Source organism: Pongo abelii, chromosome 3, assembly GCF_028885655.2.
Source record: "Pongo abelii isolate AG06213 chromosome 3, NHGRI_mPonAbe1-v2.0_pri, whole genome shotgun sequence".
In the NCBI taxonomy this organism is placed as follows: domain Eukaryota; kingdom Metazoa; phylum Chordata; class Mammalia; order Primates; family Hominidae; genus Pongo; species Pongo abelii.
Genome location: NC_071988.2, coordinates 60,177,933 through 60,199,811, shown reverse-complemented (window position 1 = coordinate 60,199,811; position 21,879 = coordinate 60,177,933). Strand labels below are relative to the sequence as shown.

Here is a 21,879-nt window from a genome sequence, read left to right as displayed (position 1 = left end):
CAGTTATATATAATATTAAACTATATATATATATATAAATATATATGTATATTTAATATATAATATTAAACTTATTTAAATATAAATATAGGAATACTTTTAAGTAGGAGGAATAGTTAGTTAAAATATTTCAGGAAATAGAAAATTGAGTGTATTCTTTTTTAGTTGGCAGGATCTTGTGGCCAGTGGGGTAGTGGAATATATTGATACCCTGGAAGAAGAAACAGTGATGCTTGCAATGACTCCAGATGATTTACAGGAGAAAGAAGTAGCTTATTGTTCCACATATACACACTGTGAGATTCATCCCTCAATGATCCTTGGTGTCTGTGCATCTATTATTCCCTTTCCTGATCATAACCAGGTTGGTATCACTTTTTGTCTTCTGGTGTGAGGAATTGGGAGAAGTAATAAAAATTGAAAGTAACTCTGTAGTCTTATCTGGAGGGAAAAAGCCTTTTAATGAAAAGGCTATTAACTCCTACAGAATCAGTATTTGATATAATTGCTGTTGTGTTTCATGGTTAAGAGCCGTAATTGATTATTCCAAATGGTTATTACTTACTGTTTTTGAAAAAAATCAGGAATTTTACCAATCATATTTCTTCTGATTTATTGTCAGAGTCTTTTCCATTAGTGATAGTAACTTTTTGTTGTTTCTGCTTTTCATTTTTACGTTTAGTCCCCTAGAAACACATACCAGTCTGCTATGGGTAAGCAGGCTATGGGAGTTTACATCACCAACTTCCATGTTCGCATGGACACATTGGCCCATGTTCTCTATTATCCTCAAAAGCCACTTGTGACTACACGGTCTATGGAATATCTACGATTTAGAGAGCTGCCAGCAGGTATGGTCACTTTTGCTCTACGTTATTTAAGATCCTGCCATGCTTAAGGCACTTTCCTGGGTGCTTGGGAGGATTAAAAAATAAAAATGACATAGTGCCTGTTCTCACGGAATTTATAATATGGTGGGAAACATGAATATAATAAAAAGGTAGGTATGTGGAAAGTGTTATGGTGGAGGTACAAAGTCCTTTGGAAGCACAGACTGATGGAAGCAATTAATTCCTGTTGGAAGTCTAGATCCAATTTCATGGAGAAGGTGGCATTTTAGATTGGAGCAAAATTGATGAAGGGGTATTTGCATTTGAGAGGTAGTTTAAGCAAGGGCCCAGATGGACGAAGACATGCAAAATGTACGGTACAGTTACTCATGTCAGCTTAGTGGGAATGGAGTGTAAATATATGGAAGTGCAAGCTTGGTCTCAGTGTGGAGAGAGCTTGAACAGGTTGAATTTTATTTTGAAAATGGAGACACATCCAACCTTTTGGATCAGGGAAGTAATATAATTAGAAATTTGTTTTAGGAATACCATTCTGACAGCGGCATAAAGGGTAGATTACAATCAGGTACTGTATTAGCAAGGAGCTAATTTAGGGGTTTTTGCAGTAGTATAAATGTGAAATGGCAAGGTCCTAAAGAAATGAAAAAGAATAATGGGTAAGATACCTTTTGAAATACACTTGATAGGAATTGATGACTGGTTGAGTGTGGAGCAATGAAGAGAGGAATTGGAAATACTGTTGGTGTTTGTGGCTTGGGTGATTAAAGAGAGGTGCTTAGAATAGGTTGGGGGAAAAATAAGATTGGGAACATGTTAGAAGGGGAAAGAGGTTTTAGAGGTAAGACAATAATTTTGTTTTGGATATGTTGATTTAGTGTCTTAGTGTCAGAACACTAAGACGTGAACTTCCAACAGTGAGTTGCAAACATGATTTGAAAGAAGGTCAAGTCTAGAGATGTAAAATTTTTAATTTATTAATGATAATTATAGATTACAATGAAATTGCCTAAGGAGAATTTAGAATGAGAAAAAGGCCAGAGGCAGACAATTTTAGACACCAGGAAGAGAAATTAAGAGAGAAGATTTGAGAAGTAGCTGATAAGGAGGGGAATTCCGGATTTGTAGGAGATTCTCAGGGAGACTGGATGGTAGGTAAAATGGCGAAGAGAAATCTGAAGGGTGTGAGTGTTGACTATTAAAGCAGACAGTAGAGTTCTTTGGCGCTGTTATCTTTTGTATTAATAGACTTTTGGCTTTGAATGTGGGTAACATTTGTTATTTGTTAGTAAAGTTTATCTTTAGTGTACTGTAACGGGGCTCTAACATTTTGATAGCAAATTCTCATAGGTTAAAATTACTTATTTTCAAAATCTTCCACAAGGGGTTCCTCTTGTCTAGAAAAGCAAAATCTGTTAGGCTGTCTACACAGTATGCACGTATCTTTGGGCTGTGCTTGCAGTGCTGTGTTTTCTCCAACATTTAGATAATACAGTTTCTTTATGGCTAGAGAAGAAAATAAATATACAGAAGGACTGGGTTTGAAAGCAAATATTCCTTTGGTACTGGTGTGAAGTGGAGAGTCATGGCTGGCAGGGACTGCAGTTCTGTTATTCCTGACTTCATCATGGCATCTTTATTTTGAAATTCTTTTATTTTTTTGTAGAGATAGGGTCTACTTTGTTGCCCAGGCTGGTCTCAAACTTCTGGGCTCAAGTGATTTTCCCACCTCAGCCTCCCAAAGTGCCGGGATTACAGATGTAAGCCACTACAGCCAGCCCATCATACCATCTTTAAAAAAACTTTTAACATTTTACCACATTTGCTCTATTATTCTCTCCCTTTTTATTTCTCCTCCTGAACCACATGAGAGTAAGTTGCAGGCGTGAAGCCATATCACTCTTTAATTCTTCAGTATGTGTTTCGTAAGAACAAGGACATTCTCTGCAGTGTAGCCATCAAAATCAGGATAACATTGATATCCATATAGTCAACAATCCTCAATTCAAATTTTGCCAGTTGTCCTAATGATGTCCTTTTTTTTTTTTTTGAGAAAGCAACTGTTATTGTATTCAAACCTAACAATGTCTTTAATGGGTCTAGGAGCTAATCCAGGATTGTGCATTGCATTTAATTGCATGGTTCTTTAGTTTTCTTAATCTAGAACAGTTTCTCAGTCTTTCTTTGTCTTTCATTACCTTGACATTTGTGAAGAGTTCAGGAAAGTTATTTTTGCATTGTGTCTCAATTTAGGTTTGACTATTGTTTCCTCATGATGATATCCAGGTTATGAATATCAAGTTATTTTATTTTATTTTTTTTGAGACGGATTCTCGCTCTGCCACCAGGCTGGAGTGCAGTGGCATGATCTCGGTTCGCTGCAACCTCCGCCTCCCGGGTTTAAGCAATTCTTCTGTCTCAGCCTCCCGAGTAGCTGGGACTACAGGCGCGTGCCACCACGCCCAGCTAGTTTTTGTATTTTTATTAGAGATGGGGTTTAACCATGTTGGCCAGGATGGTCGCAATCGCTTGACCTTGTGATCCACCTGCCTCGGCCTCCCAAAGTGCTGGGATTACAGGCGTGAGCCACTGTGCCCGACCTAAATATCAAGTTATTTTATGGGCTCATCAAACAAAGTGTTTTGGTAGCAGCAACTGAGAATTTCATTGTGGTGGGAAAGATATGATACTTTCTTGGTGGCAGAAGGAGAGGGGAATAGGGTAGTATCAGTTTCAAACCTAAAAGCTGGGGCTTGAGCCTATTGCTTATTAATTTTGGGATCATGGGTAGATTATTAATTCACTCCTCTGATTCATGAGAATAATAATGCTTATCTTGTTTATGGCACAGAGTTGCTGTGAGGATCAGGAAACTTGGTTTGGGGAGGCACTTTCTAAGTAGGAGGTGACTCATGTGTAATCACTTACTATAAGAATGGATACATTGGGAGTGACTAGTCCTAGGAGTTGCTGGTAGGAGATATTTAGCCATCAGAATAGTTGCCTCACAGATTGCTATTCCAGGAGGAATAGACTTTGGCAGTTACCATGATAACAAACCCCCAAGCATTTATGGCAAATATGATGTAATTAAAATTGATTTAAAGAAAGGGCAGTTTTTCTGTTTTCCAGGTGATGTTTTAATGTATGCTCTTAAATTCACTGCAGGCATCAACTCAATTGTGGCTATTGCATCATACACTGGATATAATCAGGAAGACTCTGTTATCATGAATCGTTCAGCTGTAGACCGCGGCTTCTTCAGGTTAGTATTTTGTAAATTTGTCAAAACACAGATACAATGGAAACACTAATTTTTTATTCAAAAAAAGTTCTTAAAATACAGTTTAACTACGCCCCACTCCAAAAAGTGGAAGGACTGGTTGATGGTCACAAACAGCTGAAGATACTACTTCTTGTATCTCAGGATTTTCAAATGCTAGTATTTTGAGCCTTTCTTTTGGTAAGGAAATATACAGTTGCATTTAGATAATATAGAAATGTCCAAAGAAGAAATAAAAATGACTTAGAATCCATAGATAACTACTGTTAAAATTATAGTGTGTTTTCTTTTCACTCTTTTTTTCCATTATGCTTCAGCTTGATTGTCTTGACAAACAGACTTCAAATTCAAGGCATATAAAGATTGTTTTAAAAACTGGGAATTTAGTAGAGGGGATAGATTTTCCTTTTTCTGTGTAGTTTCAAAGGGTAGCACTAGAACTCAGAGGATAGATACTATGGCTTAATGTAAAAACTTCTTTTTTTTTTTTTTTTGAGACAGAGTCTTTCTGTTGCCAAGACTGGAATGCAGTGGTGCAGTCTTGGCTCGCTTGCAATCTCTGCCTCCCAGGTTTCAAGAGATTCTCTTACCTCAGCTTCCCAAGTACCTGGGATTACAGGCACGCACCACCATGCCCAGCGTTTTTTTTTTTTTTTTTTTTTGGTATTTTTAGTAGAGACGGGGTTTCACCGTGTTGGCCAGGCTGGTCTCAAACTCCTGACTTCAGATGATCCATCCATCTCGGCCTCCCAAAGTGCTAGGATTACAGGCGTGAGCCACCATGCTTGGCCAGTGTTGAAACTTCTCACTGGAAGTGTTTGAGTAGAACCTAGGTGACCATCTTTCAGGGTTATTATGTAATGGATTCTTAAATGTGTAGGAGGTTGGACTCATTGACCCCTGGGTCTCTTCCATTTTGACATATAATACTAGGTGGTTAAGGTTATGGGTCAGATGCTACATATGTATAACTCATGTGATAACATTTAGAGTTTAACTCAGACCCTTAATGCAGTTACTCTTGTCCCAGATTCATAGTTTAAATTGTCTCCCAAATTTCAAGTAAATGAGAAATTGTTGGTATAGTCTCAGCCCTTTTGTTAAAAGAAAATAGACTTTACCCTTAGAACCATGTGTTTTTAGGTCTGTTTTCTATCGCTCATACAAAGAACAGGAGTCTAAAAAAGGATTTGATCAAGAAGAAGTTTTTGAGAAGCCTACACGTGAAACATGCCAGGGTAAGTGACACTAACATTTAAATGGTGGAATCCAAAGTTAACTTACTGTGGTTTTCCTAAGTGATTTTGATGGGTTGTGTCACCCTGTGCCTGCCCCCGTCCTCCTCCCCCTTTTTTTGTGCAATGAAAGTGTGTTTTCATGTTATTCTTAGAGTTTACATCTAAGAAAATACGTGTATTTGATAAAAGTCTTTGCACCTAGGAGTGAGCTTGCTATAGACATTCCTTCCTGGTAGGTCCTGCATTGAGGAGGGAGTTTAGGAAATCAGAGAGGTCATGCAATTTCTGGGGACACACTTCACACCTGTCCCCCTTCCTTTCTAAATTATGGTGTGATCATAATATTTGTTCAGCCACATTATTTGTAAACATTTAAAAAATAACCAGTGAGAAGAGGATACCTAGCATTTGTTGTTTCTTCTAGAAAACTCAAACTTACTTTCTAGTTATTTATTTTGACAGACACTTAAAAACTGCTTATGCAGTGGGATGGATGGGATGTTCCAGGGAAATGCAATATCTCTTCTACAGTTTTGACTCTGAATAGCATTGCATGAAGTAAAATGTATTTTGTTTCCTTTGCCATCTTCCTTTTACTCCCCTTCCATTGGGTGGTTCTGTGTAGTAGTGAATTGATGTCCAGTGGAGTAAAGATTGAGTTAAGGTGAAATCCACAATTTTTGTGGGAGGATGTGTGCAGAGGGCATCCATAGATACTCTCTTTTTAATTAAAAAAAATTTTTCTCCTGTACCCACTGATGGCAGAGATATTCTTTCTCTTGTAATATAGAAATCAGAAGATGGCAACAAACATATCCAAAGTCACTCGATAAATGTCTGTCATGAAAGAATCTGCTTTCCTAATGCTGATTCCAATGTTCTTTTTCTTCAAAGACTTTTTTTTTTTTTTTTTTTCTGTGTGGACTGTAGTATTAGAGTTCAGAATAGTTTGTGATATTTGGAATAAGGGTATGATTCATGGTATAGAGACTCCTGTGGCCTTCTCTCTGACTTGGAACTGATTCATGTATGTGGTTTTTAATCTTTGTTGGGGATTATGTGACATTCCATGTCTATTTCCTCACAGGCATGAGGCATGCCATTTATGACAAGCTGGATGATGATGGTTTGATAGCTCCAGGGGTTCGTGTATCAGGAGATGATGTTATTATAGGCAAAACAGTCACCTTGCCTGAAAATGAAGATGAATTGGAGAGCACCAATAGACGCTATACCAAGAGAGACTGTAGCACTTTTCTCAGAACTAGCGAGACGGGCATTGTGGATCAGGTTATGGTAACTCTCAACCAGGAAGGATATAAATTTTGTAAAATAAGGGTGAGTACAACTTTGTTCATGTAGCTAGTTTTAGAAAGTAAACCAAATCCACTTAACTAACTTATTTTTATATGAATTTAGGTACGCTCTGTTAGGATTCCACAGATTGGAGACAAATTTGCCAGTCGACATGGTCAAAAGGGTACTTGTGGTATTCAGTATAGACAAGAGGTAGGTATCTTTGATCTCCCTCATGCCCAAACCAGTTTTGTTAAACATTTTTTTTTTTTAATCAAAATTTGCTTTAACTTAAGAGCTTGAAGATGATACAGGTTGAACTTTTCGATTTTATTGTTGAATAAGTATATGAACATACCATGTTTAAACAGAATTTGGGACATACAATAATTCAGTTGGGAGAACTGAAATGTCATTTCTAGTTTAGTATATGTATCTTTAAGTCCCTTTTAAAATTTTTCTTTGTAGGATATGCCTTTCACCTGTGAAGGTATCACCCCTGATATCATCATCAATCCCCATGCCATCCCCTCTCGTATGACTATTGGTCACTTAATTGAATGCCTTCAAGGGAAGGTAAGAGATGTTCTTCAAAAATATAGATTCTGAGCTGATGCTTCTAAAACTCTGATAGGTGATTGCTCTCAAATTTGAGCCAGGGTACTTTGTAAAAAGCTAGTGTGAGACTTACTTTTCTGCTTTCAAATTGCTTATGATTCTGCCATTTTTTTTTGGCAATTTGCAAAGTTATGGACAAGTCAGAATTTTTGTGAGATATACTACATTCAACTAATACTTACATATGTGGTTTTCCTTTTGACTAGTTCTTTTCTATAGATGAAGAGTTAATTTGTTGATGGAGAGTTCAGTGTGAACTTAATAATTTTATAGTTCTATTATCAGCTCTGCATGCATCTTTTGGTGGAGGTTTTCTATTTTTAAGTATTCTTTTAAGGTAAAGTGGTAATAGTCTAACATATGGATGGCTTGGTTTTAGGGCATTAAAATGTCATTTTCCTTTGAGCCATCTGAAGTACTTAGGAGTCTCACTCTTTTTTGTACCTGATCCCGTGGATCGACTTCTATTTGAATACTTATAATTGAGTTTTTCTTTTTTAAGCAAGTTTATTTGTTCTAAATATTTTGTGTAAGATTATAAAATGAACCTTATATATCACAGCTTTCCATAACTAGATTTTGAGTTCAAAATCTTTGAATTTTAAAATACTTAAAATAATACTTTCAAATTTTAAAAGTATTTAAACATTTTTTGTATGCATTTTTATTGATATGACTTTTAGGGGGAGACAGACTGAAGCAACATTTTAAAGAGTACTTTTTTTTTTTTTTTTTAAAAGGTATCGGCTAACAAGGGTGAAATTGGCGATGCCACTCCATTTAATGATGCTGTTAACGTGCAGAAGATTTCTAATCTTTTATCTGATTATGGCTATCATCTCAGAGGAAATGAGGTATATTTGCTCTTATAGTAGTAATTTGTCACTTGTTTTTTTTTGTATGTGTGTAGTTTTATTCTGAAACAATATAACCTTTTATTGAAGTATAATATGTGCACATATAGAAATGTACAGCTTGATGAATTTTCACAAAGTAAACACAGCTGCATGACTAACACCAAGATCTAAAAATGTGAAGGTAGCGACTGAACCTTTTTCAGTCGCTACCTTTCCACTCCCAGCCCAAGCTAACTACTCTCTTAATTGCTAACATTATAGATTAGTTCTGTGCTTTAATTTTTATATAAATGGAGTAACACAATATATACACATATCTTCTTTGATGTTGTTTAATTTTTGGGTCTACACTTCAAAATCTGTGTTTGTTGCAGGTCCTGTACAATGGGTTCACTGGTCGAAAAATCACATCACAAATATTTATTGGCCCCACTTATTACCAGCGTTTGAAGCATATGGTGGATGATAAGATTCACTCTCGTGCTAGGGGACCTATTCAGATCCTCAATAGACAGCCCATGGAGGGTAGATCTCGGTAAGAAATGTTATCATCATCATTATTATTAATTAACCTTATATTATGAAAAATGTCAACACACCAAAATGGAGATAGTGGTATAGTGAATGCCTGTGTGCCTGTTATCCCCATTTCAACAATTATCGACTGATGGCCAGTCTTGTTGCATTCATCTCTGTCCTTCTAACCTTTGATATTATCATCATGTTTTAAAGGCGGAGTCTAACTCTGTCATCCAGGCTGGAGTGCAGTGGCATGACCACGGCTCCCTGCAGCCTTGAACTGGGCACAAGCAATCCTACCTTAGCCTCCCAAGTAGCTAAATTGATATTGTCTCTTAAGTCCTTTTTTGAATTTATTGGTTGTCCTCCAGCCTTTTTTTAACTACAGGCATGTGCCACTACACCTTTTAAAAAAAAAATTTTTTTTTTGTAGAGGCCAGGCACAGTGGCTCATGTCTGCAATCCCAGCACTTTGGGAGGCCAAGGCGGATAGATCACCTGAGGTCAGGAGTCCAAGACCAGCCTGGTCAACATGGCAAAACACCGTCTCTATTAAAAATACAAAAAATTAGTCGGGCATGGTGGCACACACCTGTAATCCCAGCTATTCGGGTGGCTGAGGCATGAGAATCACTTGAACCTGGGAGGCGGAGGTTGCAGTGAGCCGAGATCACACCCCTGCGCTCCAGCCTGGGTGACAGAGTGAGACTTTGTCTCAAAACAAAAAACAAAAAAAATTTTGTAGAGACGGGGGTCTCACTATGTTGCCCAGGCTGGACTTGAACTCATGGCCACAATCCCCTAGCCTCAGCCTTCCAAAGTGTTGGAATTACAGGCATGAACCACTGCACGCAGCCCTCTTGATTATTTTTAAGCAAAGCCCAGACATCATATAATTTCTCCTATAAATTTTTCAGTGTATATCTTTAAAAGAATGGTTCTCAAATGTCTTGATCCCAGGAACCCAAAATGCTTTTGTTTTATGTGAGTTGTATTTATTGATATTTATCATATTAGAAGTTAAAGCTGAGATTTTAAATTTATTATTTTAAAAGTGCTAATAAGCTCATTCATGTTAACATAAATAACATGTTTTGGCTGGGCGTGGTGGCTCACACCTGTAATCTCAGCTACTCGGGAGCCTGAGGGAAGAATTGCTTGAACCCAGGAGGTGGAGGTTGCAGTGAGCCGAGATCGCGCCACTGCATTCCAGCCTGGGCGACAGAGTGAGACTCTGTCTCGATAACAAAACAAAACAAAAAACCATATTTAATGAAAAATATATCTATTTTCCAGATGAATTTAGTGACAAGAATAACATTGGTTTACATTTTTGCGAATCTCTCTAATGACCTGGCTTAATAGAAACAGCTGGATTCTTACATCTACTTCTGCATTCATTCCATTGTAGTATTTTATTTTTTATATTTAAGTATATGAGGAAGTTCTGATTGCATGCAAATAAGTGGTTGGAAAGAGAGGAATATTTTGATTTTTTTTTTTGTGAGACAGTCTCACTCTGTCACCCAGGCTGGAGTGCAGTGGTGTGATCTCGGCTCACGGCAACCTCCGCCTCCCGGATTCAAGCAATTCTCGTGCCGTGGCCTCCCGAGTAGCTGGGATTACAGGTGTGCACCACCATGCCCGGTTAATTTTTGTATTTTTTGTAGAGCCAGGGTTTCACCATTTTGCCCAGGCTGGTCTCAAACGGTTGGCCTCAAGTGATCTTCCTGCCTTGGCCTCCCAGATTGCTGGGATTACAGGCAAGAGCTACCGTGCCCAGCCCACCACCCCCCCCCTTTTTTTTTGAGACAGTTTCATCCCTGTTGCCTAGGCTGGAGTGTGGTGGCACAATCACAGCTCACTGCAGCCTCTACTTTCCAGGCTCAGGTGATCCTCAGCCTCAAGTAGCTGGGACTACAGGCATGCACCACCAAGCCCAGCTAATTTTTTATGTTTTTTAGTAGAGACAGGGTTTCGCCATGTTTCCCAGCTGGTCTCAAACTCCTGAGCTTAAGTGATCCACCTGTCTGCCTTGGCCTCCCAAAGTGCTGGGATTACAGGCATGAGCCAAGGCGCCTGGCCTATGGATATTTTTTCGATGCTACACCAAAACGATAAGTTGTAGTTTCTCAAAGGTTGGTTTTGATGTAGAAACTGAAACCATATGAATGAACCTTCTGTATTTTTTATGTTTGAAGTTCACTGGTTTGTCTTGTACTTCAAATGTATCTTTTACACATGCATATTTTGTAGCATCCTAATTGGTCATTTGGAAAATATTGGTTTGCTGAGTTACGTAGATTTTCAAATGTTAACACATTTCATTATAATAAAAAAATTGCATTTGTTAATATGACTACTGATGTCATTAGAAGAGCCTTTAAATATATCAGGAAGCTATCAATCCCATAGTGGTGCACAGAAGTTTCCTAAAATTCTGATTTTTGCTTGAAGCTCACAATTTTCATCATTTTCAACAAATACTTAAAATTATTTTCCTCAAAGACTTACTTTTTTCTTTTGCTTTCATTTCTTCTTGTTCATTTCTTTGTCTGCCAAATATCTACAACATCGCCAACTTAATTCTAAGTCTGAATTAACATCATGGGTGTTAACATGTTGATGAGTTAACATAGTTGGTGTCAGCTGGCTATTCGAGTAAAAAAGATATTCTATGATAAAAGGGACTAGTTCAGAATCATGCAAGTGCTTTTGTTCAAGACATTCATCTTCACTATACAGTAAAAGTGCTTATGAAGTGTTCCATTTTATTTTACTTTATTTTTTATATAGAGACTGGGTCTTACTGTGTTGCTCTGGCTGGTCTCGAACTCCTGGGCTCAATCCAGCCTCTCACCTTGGCCTCCCAAAGTGCTGGGATTATAGGTGTGAGTCATCGTGCCTGGTTGAGGACTTTCATTTTTTAAAAAGTCACAGGATTTGAAAGAGATGTATACTCAAGGGTCAAGGTTTAATAAAACTATTTCTTTTCACTGCTTCATTAAGGACATTTTTAAGTAAAACTGGCTTTTCTCCCCTTCACTTGAATGGAGAATATGACTGCTAGTAACGTTTGGTTCTGCTACCCTGAGTTCTGCTAAGGTGCCAGCAGTTTTATTCATGTTTCCACCATCAGTGCAAATGTAAACACAGGGAAAGAAGCAAATATATGTTGTTAGTATTACTATTAAAAATAGCTTTGACTCTCAGGCATTCCATAAACCACACTCTGAGAACCTCTGTTTTAAAAGATTAGGACGTTAAACCTAACCACAGTACCTCCTTAGTATTAAATATCCAGGTTTACATGTCCCTGATTATCGCATAAGTTTTTTTAAAGGTTTGTTGGTTTTAATCAGTATACAGACAAGGTCCATGCTTTGCAATTGATTGATAGTGTCTTATAAGTCCTTTTTTGAATTTATTGGTTGCCTTCCAACCTTTTTTATCCCCTTGTAATTTATTTGTTGAAGAACCTGGACTGTTTGTCCAGGGCTTGAGACTGAATTTTGCTGCTTGCATCGCAAGTGCTGTGCATTGCTGTTTTTTGTTTGTTTGTTTTTTGTTTTTTGTAAATAGTTAGATCTTGAGGTTTGAGATTTAGGGTTTGAGTTTTTTGGCAGTAATACTTTATAGGTGGTATTCTATACTTCCAGTATCTGGTTGCCTTTCTTTTTATGATTTTAGCAGCTGTTACTAAAGACCTTAATTAAATAGAGATTTCAAACTGATACCATTCTATTTTTTCCTCATTCCTTCTTCAGTTTTTAGCCAGATTACTTCTAAAACTTTGTTTCCTCAACTGTTTGGTTACCTAGTGACGTAGTTCCTATAGTAAGGGCAGGAATAAATGCTTGATTCTCTTCTTTTATTTACCAGTTTTCAAAATAGTGAGCTGGTTGTCTAATGATCCAGATCAGTGGTCCAAAGTCGACCAATGGTTTTTTCGTTTTGGGAGAATATCATTATAAACCCATTGGTTTTATTTTGTGTATTTTGGATATTAAGTATGTTAAGGAAGCCATCACCATCTATTTGCCTGGACATCTGAATAATGCATTTATTTCACTTCTTACGTTGGGGAAACCTACTGTCATTTACCTGTTCTTTCCATTACTTCAGCCAACATGTATTTATGATTTCAAGGTTGATTGCCTGGGACAGTCATTCCATTGACAAGCTGCCTTATTTAGATTGTCTTTTTTATTATTCATTTTTTTTAGTATAGAGTTGAATTCTAGAAAGTTAAATGATAGCATGATGAACCTCCACTCTATGCTTTATTGTATCTTATGAGGAAAATTAAATGCTATACTTAAGAATCTAATGTATCCACTCCATTTGGGGACCTTCTTTTTTTATTTTTATTTGTTAAAAAATAGAGATGGGGTCTCGCCATGTTGCCCAGCCTCCTGAGCTCAAGAGATCCACCCAGTCTGCTTCCCAAAGTGCTGGGATTACAGGGGTGAGCCACTTTGCTTAGCCCATTTGGGGACTTTCTAATGCACATCAAATAGTTGGTAGACTTCTCCTCTCCCCACCAATAGAGAGAATGCTAGTGTATAAAAATTAGAGCCTAGTTCTCCTTCTTTGCAAATATTATTCTCCACCTTTGCCATTATTCAAAGTGGTGTTTATAATAAAAAATAAGTACAAAGTAATAATTTTTTTCTCTTAACAGTGATGGTGGCCTGCGTTTTGGAGAAATGGAACGAGATTGTCAGATTGCCCATGGAGCAGCCCAGTTTTTAAGGGAAAGATTGTTTGAGGCATCAGATCCATATCAGGTTCATGTTTGCAATCTTTGTGGAATAATGGCAATTGCCAACACCAGGACCCATACATATGAATGCAGGGGCTGCCGCAATAAAACCCAGGTGTGTATAGACTTTACTGGCAGTTTGATATTTGTTTAGAGGAAACTGTGTTGGTCTGATTATCCAGGCAGATTTAGTGTGGTGGAACAGATTGGCATTTTCACAATTTTGATAGCATGCTTCTGTAAGATTCCTAGTTCTAAATAAGGAAAAGATAATTTGATTTTTCTAAAAACCAGTTTAGGTTTTAGTGTGGTAATTTCTCTAAGCTATTCATCTTTTGGAAATAATAAGACTTTGTACAAGGGATTTTAAACAATGAGTTTTTGAAAACCTTTTAGTTGAGTGGGTGAATATAAATTATGTCTGGCAGGATGGGTAAAATACCAAAGCCTACTAGGAGAAAGAACCACCATAAGCCGAGGTAGCAGAATGCATGTTCTCAGCTCCACTCATTTATTCATTATCTACAGTACCAGATCTTTGCTTTTTTCTGGGGTAGAGAAGTGGGGTCACTTCAATACAATTCTGCTAATTACCATTTGTTTTTTCTTTTCAGATTTCTTTGGTGCGAATGCCTTATGCATGCAAACTATTGTTTCAGGAACTTATGTCTATGAGTATTGCACCGCGAATGATGAGTGTTTAGCTATTTTACAAGACTCAACAAGATAATTAAATATCTTGGTGTCTTGTTTCTATTATGTGGCTTTTTAAAAATGACAAATATGTACTGTGTTGTGATAAAAAGTATTTTATTTGTTTAATGATATGCATGCTTTTCTTCTGTAAATATATAATAAATTTTTGTAGATAGTCTTGATGTGTGATCTTTATTTTGTATTTCTCTGTGTAAAACCAGTGAATATAACTAAAGTGTCAGTGGATTGGATTAAAAGAAACTTATTAGGTAAGAACAGGTAATGTAGTTATCCATGACTACTTTTAACCATGCAGACTAATAATATTCTGGAGGTTTATAGCTCGGCACCTTCACCTGTTTAAAAAAAAAAAAAGATAAAAATTAGTTACATATGGGGATGTGGTTGACTTTTGAATTGTCAGGTAGTTGAGTGTTTCCAAATAAATGAAGATGTTAAAATGTGGGGATAAAGGATATATGAGTAATTGTATAAATGATACGCTGGAGTGCTCTGTGGAACTCGAGTTACATGATTTTAGCTATGAAAGGCAATTTTGCTGTATTGGTTGATGCATCAAAGGTACATCTTATTATAGAACTGGAAGAGCACATTTCACAAACGAGACTCAGAGAGGTTAAAGACCTTTCCTTTGTAGTCCGGATCTCCTTCAAAAGGTAAAGTGGAAGAATAATTAGTAGCAGAGCTGAGACTCAAACGCATGGCTTGACTCTTAGCTACTGCTTTGTTTCATTGCCTTGCATTACACATTATGGCTGAAGAGAATCTGACCAAATACTTCTTTACTTAGTATTTCTTTTCATATCACAGCTGAGTGATCTGCACAGTGGAATGGTTTGACAGATGCTGACGGTAAATTTTGTTCTTTTGTCTAAGGGAAAGCCAATTCAGACATCAGTTTCATAGAACTATATAATGTAAAGTAGCACTGCTGTGACAGGATCGGTTCTTCGGAGGAAGATTTTTGCCAGTGAAGGAAGGGGAGGCAGAACAGAACTGGGTATTTGCCAATATACTCTCCTTTCTGGCTTTTTCTTTTAAAAGCAAAAGTGAAGGGCGAGAATTGCCCACAATCATTTTCTTTTAAATGGGAATTTAATATAATAGTCACAACACAAAGGGAAAATGCCAAGTAGATAGGTAGAAAGCTATGGGAAATAGAAGCCATTCCAGGCAAGTTTGATTTGACTCTTACATGTTAGGTAAGGTAAAAGCATCTAAGTCATAATAACGACGTTCAGTCACCCATCCAGATAATCTTTTGGAGTCTCATGCTGTACATTTTAATGGCATACTTAATGCCCTTATGGGTTCCTAACTACAGAATTTCATCAATAGCTATGTCTGATACTTTCATACTTAGTTCTGTTCTTTTTAAAGCAAATGTACTAGTCATTTTTAAATGGCTGTGAGATTTATTGTGTACCTTGTTTCACTGGTATTTCATGTAAGGCATCAACCACTGTAATTTTTGCTGATGCTGAAGCCTGTCCTTGGGAATTGGATGCATGGCACTCATATTCTCCAGCATCTTCCTTACTTAGAGGAGATACCTGTGAAAGAAAAAAGATCTAGTATTCCTCTGTGGTGCTCTTCTCTTTTGTCAGTGGTTCCATTGAGGTCATTATTTCATAAATTTCCTAAGATGACCAGGGGATTCATAGCAAAGGTACTGCTAGAAGTAGTGCAAGTCCTGTGGTAGGAGACTTTGATAGCTACCATATTTGGTTTGCTGAGGATTCATCTGAGGAAATGTCATGGATAACTTTTGATCATACTGCATAGGTTAAAAACTGGATAGGTACACATTATCGGTTTGAGGGCAATCTTGATAAGGGTATATGATCAAAGTATTCTCCATGAATATCAAGGGTCAAGTAAAATAAGGTATTTATTAATCAATAATCAGTTAAAACAATGCTTGGGCCACGCAGCTCCGTGTGAGGATTTTGTTTGAACTCTTAGGAAAATATTAGTTCTTGTTAATTCATTGGTTGTTTTCAAAACATGCAATTAAGCACTTTCCCTTTAGTTTCTCTGAAAGAGGAGCAGCGACTCCATGGTAAGGCTATTCCAAAGAGATGTGGAAGAGCAAGCACCTTTAGGCTGGCGGTATATCAGGCACCTTTGCCAGGTCTGCTTATGTCTAATGCTAAGAATGAAACTCTTGCCAGCTCTTGGTACTGGTACTCACCAGCACCCAGCCAGTTACTTCATGCTTTTCTGGGCCACCCCGGGTCTGAATGGCCAGGTTGTCCCGGTCACCAGGCAGGAGTTCTGTCCTTTGAACTCCATAGTGACCCCTTTTTACCTGCAAAAACAAAAGAGTAATACTGAGTTTTGTACACCAGATTATCTACTTGGAAGTGGCCACATCCCTACAATTGCACATAGTGTATGTCAGACTTTGTAACAGAGTAAACCAAGCATTTCACTCAACTATTTCCCTTTCCTAAACACTTATAAAATATAGATCCTCTTTTATTTCTTCCTGCCAGTTTCCTGCTAAGTGTACATGTTTTAAACTAATGTGTTTTTCTGCATGCCTGGGGAATATACATGGTCATAATTTCCTGCTACTGGTCACCATCATTCATTCACTCATACTCTTGGAAATTCTGCTTCTCAGTGCCAGGCCTTTTGCCTGTCATGCCATGTTCGACTGATGAACTGTCACCCAGCACTAGGTTTGATGCTTGGGACCTTGGGGCTCTTCCTTCAACAGCTTCATCAATGGAAAATAGGCTGAGACCAAAGCCAATACCGTTACTTTGTTCTGAGGGCTAAGAATTAATCAAATGATTTACTGAACACTAAGATAAAAAACACCTATCAAAGGAGTCCGAGACCAGACTGACCAAAATGACGAAACCCTGTCTCTACTAAAAACACAAAAATTAGCCAAGTGTGTTGGCGAGCACCTGTAGTCCCAGCTACTCGGGAGGCTAAGGTGGGAGAATCGCTTGAACCTGGGAGGTGGAGGTTGCAGTGAGCTGAGATTGCGCCACTGCACTCCAGCCTGGGCAACAGAGTGAGACTATCTCTCAAAAAAAAAAAAACAAAAAAACAAAAAACAACAACAACAAAAAAACAGCTGTCAAATACATGTGCTGTCATTGTTCTTTTATGACAAAACTTGCTGACTGTTTCTGTGTATGTTGTGTCAAGATTCAGAAGAAACTCAGTTTCTTTGGTTCAAGGCCAATACTGAATAGTATCCTTTTTGCCCTCATTTAAAAAGGCAAAATGTTTCTTATATAAACTCTGGAAAATATACAAAAGAATGAAATTCACTTGTAGCTCCTCGATACATACACATTTAGCAGCTGAGTTACAGAGTACAAATATTTTAAGCCTTGTGATAATGGTGAGTTTAAAAAAAAACGATACACGAATTGTTTGTTCATTCCATCCCAGACCTCCTTTAAGAACCAACTTGACATTTATTGATACTACCTTTGTAATTAGGATTTACAGTCTCAAATAGCTAGTTTCCTTTTCATTTTCTTCTATAATAAAGCAAATCTTAAGTTAATAAAGACCAGATAATAGTGTGTATATATAGACACACTGTATGTATATATATAATAAATACATATATAAATAAATATATACACTTTATTAACTTACATCTCAGTGTTGCTTTTCCCATGTGGAGCCCACTCCTACCATGTGTTTTTTGGTACTCTGCTGTTGTCTTGGCTTCAAACCTACACTATTTTCTCAGCTTTATAATGGCAGGACTGGGACTCAGCAAACCACATGTGACCTAGGCCAACTCCTGGTCTAGAAAAAATATCTTGCATGATTTGGAAAGCCTGGCTTTTTGCATTTTTTTTCTGGCATTTTCCCACATTGCCACTATTAGTGAAAGAAAACCACGTAACTTAATGTCTTTCTCATAAATGCTGTGAAGACAAACATATACTCAATAGGTACCTTTTCCCTTAGTTTCCCAAGTAGCTGGCAGAAATGGTTTATGCTAATACAGCTTTTGAAATAGTTACTTAAAAATGGATTTTAAGAATATTTTGGTAGAAGTATTAATTTGATCCAGTGTCTCAAGTGATATGACTCTGACCTTTATTTACTGAATTTCAGAATCATATGAATTTTATGTGTGACTGAAGCAAGAAAATAAACACTGCAGCACTGAAATACTGAATCTCAGCAACTGAGCCTCAAATCCCATAGCTCGTAGTAAGGAGCATTTTATGCCAGTTAACCTGATCCACTATGGAAAGGGAAATGTATCTTGCTAAATATAATATTTAACAGAAATCACAATATATATACTTTATTTTTCCCTTCTTTTCACAGGTGTTGGCATGGCATATTTTAATTAATGTTATGTAATTATAAAAGGTTATACATCATGTAGAAAACATAGAAAACAGTGTCAAGAATTTTCATATGAGAAATTTTTATATGTCAAACTCTCCTTTATTCGTGTAAGGGGATTCTAAGTGTTGATAAGTGTGTGTTTTCTTCTTTTTTTGAGACAGAGTCTCGCTCTGTCACCCAGGCTGGAGTGCAGTGGTGCGATCTCAGCTCACTGCAACCTCTGCCTCCGCCTCCGGGATTCCAGTGATTCTCCTGCCTCAGCTTCCTGAGTAGCTGGGATTACAGGCATATGCCACCATGCCTGGCTAATTTTTGTAGTTTTAGTAGAGACGGGGTTTTGCCATGTTGGCCAGGGTGGTCTCGAACTCCTGACCTTAAGTGATCCACCTGCCTTGGCCTCCCAAAGTGCTGGGATTACAGGCATGAGCCACTGTGCCCGGCCAATAAATATGTGTTTTCCAGTTAAAATTGGAATTAAAACTAAAAAAGAGAGGTTAATATCAGTGCTAGTAAAGGTGCAGAGAAATGGCACTTCTCCATTGCTGGTGGGAGTGTGAATTACTACAATCTATTTAGAAAGTAATCTGACTGTCTGTTAACACTGAAACAAATATTTTGACTTATTCAGGTAACTGTCGGGGAATCTATCTTATAGCAATAAAAGCACTAGTATGTGTGATAATGTGTACTTTGATGCTTAAAGTAGGATTGTTTAAGCTGATAAAAATTTGGAAACAGAAAAAATACAGAACTGATTTAATAAATTATAGTATTCATACTTGGAATATTACATAGCTGTTGAGAAGCAGACTTGGACGGATGTCCGTAAAGTATTTGTTGAGAAAAGGCGAGTTTCAGAATAATTTACTGGCACACTATATTCTCATTTCACTGTAGGGATATATGTTTGAATATGCTTGGATATGAAAAAGAGTGTGGAAAGATACAAACCAGGGCAGTTAACATTGGTTACCTCAGGCAGAAGGAGGAGGTGGGGGGAGATTCTCAACTCTTTCTTTATATGTCTCTGGATAATTTCTGCTTATTACCATTACCTTAGAGGTCACTATTTTTGATTAAAAAATATTCTTAGAGGTCAAGGAAGCCCTAATCTGAAGAAATATTCAGGCAAGAAAAGAATTAAACAGAGAGCCTCTCCATCTCAGAGACAAGTATTGGGAAGGTGTTTTGCTTTCGCTGTGAGCATCATCTCTGATTTAAAAGGGTTAAGTCAAATATGGCTATTTCAGTTCACGTTCCCATTTCAAAACATTGCCCTTCGAATCTTTCTAGGCTAGGGGTTTGCTGAAAGGTATGGGGCTTGTTAAAGCCAGCTTTCCTTACTACCAGTAAGGAAAGTAAAGACCACTCGCCAGCCTGTGCCAACCGTTAAGAATTGCCACTGCAGTCTCAAGTGTCATGGAGAAAAGGCTTTTGCCATTAATTCTGCTGTTGCTAAGAATCCTTGAGCAAGAAGGACATGCTGTCTTTATTTGAGCCTCAGTTTCTCTTAACAAGTGAGGATTCTAATAATCTATCCAAAAAGGTGTTCTACTCTTAAATTGGATTTGAAACACACATGATAGTAAATATGTTTGTATTCCTAACAGTCTGGTTACAAGGACAGCGATGAGAAAACAAATACCCCGTTTAATTATTTAGGTCAGTGACTTCCCAAGTTTCCTTAGTTTTGACATGGACCAAACTATTGTAATCTGGAATATACAAAAGTTTTAGGAAATGACACCTTCATAAGTGATAAGTGTGATGCCTTAACATAGGTTCTGTTCTATTTTTTATTTTTTATAAGAACATGCTGGTTGTGATCGCTACATTAGTTCCAGGACTCGCTGATGGGTCACGGTCTGCAGTGTAAGAAACATTGCTTTGGGTCATGCATGTGGCAAATTACATTATGAAGGTAGAGGAAAACCGGCAGAGCATCACAGTTGGGTTTTGCTTGTTCTGGAAAGTCTGCAGAAAAAATTGTTTCTCTCCTACTTCCACTTCACTTTGCTTCAGCACCCATCTCGTTGACTGACATAGTGGGGTTTTTTTTTTTTTTTTCAGAGACAGGATCTTGCTCTGTTGCCCAGGCTGGAGTGCAGTGGTGCCATCATAGCTCACTGCAGCCCCACCTGCTGGGCTCAAGCGATCCTCCCACCTCAGCCTCCCAAGTGGCTACGGACTACAGGTGCGAGCCACCACACCGGCCTCAACTACCTTGGTGTTTCTGACTAGCCCTGAGGACAAGCCCTCAGGGAGGCCTTGTCTATTGGGATCTGCCCTGTACAGTCCTAAAAGGGAAAAGATTCCCGAGGCAGACGTATTCCTCTGGTATGTGAATACTGTAGCTGGGATTGGGTAGAGGAAGGACTGAAGAAATTATTCTTTGCCAAGATTTGCCAGTAAGGTCACATGCCCCAGGACACTTGGGTGACCCTCGCTTCTCATTGTGTAAGTATCCCTAGAAAACTGTAGAGAACTGCAACGGAGCTTTTCATGGGTATTCCTCAGAACATTATTTCTCCACCTCCCCACACCCTGAGTAAACCAGCAATCTCCAAATTAGCAGTGAGGAACGCCTGCAGTTCTTGCAGTAAGGATGGAGGGGAACCCATCCACGGACTGCATTTCTGCTCTTACTCTTGCTCCGCCTTCCTCTTAAAAACATAATTGATTGGGGTCAAATTTTATTGCTCCTTTAAGAGAAGCTTCACTGTAAAGGATGGTATAGTAGTGTTGCCTCTGCCATCACCCCCACCTCAGGCATTTTCTGGTACCTGTTCCCAGATTTTTACACAAACCAGGCGGATTCACGCCGGCGCCAATGTCAGTGGCCGCATCCCTCCGGCCGCATGGGGGAGCCAGAGGTTAGCAGGTGACCCGACCTGGGCTTGAGCCCTTCGTGGGATTTTCACAATGCAGCAGGGAGAAGGGAAGCCCTTTCTTTCCTCTGGGGTCTTTAAGCTGTAATAAAAATGTGAGTGGAGTTGATATCTCCCACTGCATAGGAAGCTTTCTGAAGCAGAAGAAAATGAGACTAGTATATTGAGAGCAAAGAGTCAAGAGTTAGAGTTCTGATGGCGTGTGTACCTGGATGCAGGGGCCCTTGAGGCTGGATCCCGCCCCGCTTTTTGTTTTGCCTAGGCTAGTTTCAAATGGGCTGGTAGAACTTGCAACAGAAAGAGCTCCGACTGCGGGAGTCACAGTCTTCCTGGAGTTCTAGAAGTTGCTTCTCCGGTCACACAGAGAGCAAACAAAATAGTCAAGGGAGACTATCATCCACCTTAGAGCTTGCTGGAGAAGTAAGGCAGCTAAAAATGGATGTCTGGTTATGCCCTTTTACTTAAACGAAGTTTCTTTTTTGGTAGCATGAGTTTGATAATTTTTT

At 38.2% G+C, this 21,879-nt stretch overlaps 2 protein-coding genes across 5 annotated transcripts in view; one reads left to right on the top strand and one right to left on the bottom strand.

Annotated features, from left to right (window-relative positions):
* The window catches only part of POLR2B (RNA polymerase II subunit B), a 55,661-nt gene extending 41,363 nt beyond the window's left edge, over positions 1–14,298 (top strand). For all 4 annotated transcript variants that reach the window (XM_009239973.4, XM_063723432.1, XM_063723433.1 and 1 more), the window contains exons 16-26: positions 166–364; positions 683–851; positions 4,017–4,113; positions 5,275–5,369; positions 6,457–6,707; positions 6,789–6,878; positions 7,134–7,241; positions 8,024–8,137; positions 8,515–8,675; positions 13,344–13,539; positions 14,039–14,298. In XM_009239973.4, the coding sequence (XP_009238248.1) occupies positions 166–364; positions 683–851; positions 4,017–4,113; positions 5,275–5,369; positions 6,457–6,707; positions 6,789–6,878; positions 7,134–7,241; positions 8,024–8,137; positions 8,515–8,675; positions 13,344–13,539; positions 14,039–14,128 (1,570 nt within the window). In that variant the 3' untranslated portion in view covers positions 14,129–14,298. The remainder of the gene's footprint in view (positions 1–165; positions 365–682; positions 852–4,016; positions 4,114–5,274; positions 5,370–6,456; positions 6,708–6,788; positions 6,879–7,133; positions 7,242–8,023; positions 8,138–8,514; positions 8,676–13,343; positions 13,540–14,038) is intronic.
* The window catches only part of IGFBP7 (insulin like growth factor binding protein 7), an 81,874-nt gene continuing 74,212 nt past the window's right edge, over positions 14,218–21,879 (bottom strand). Inside the window, exons 3-5 of the mRNA XM_002814758.6 lie at positions 16,336–16,452; positions 15,568–15,694; positions 14,218–14,476 (exon numbers count right to left, since the gene is read on the bottom strand). Coding sequence (XP_002814804.3) covers positions 14,457–14,476; positions 15,568–15,694; positions 16,336–16,452 — 264 coding nt within the window. The 3' untranslated portion in view covers positions 14,218–14,456. The remainder of the gene's footprint in view (positions 14,477–15,567; positions 15,695–16,335; positions 16,453–21,879) is intronic.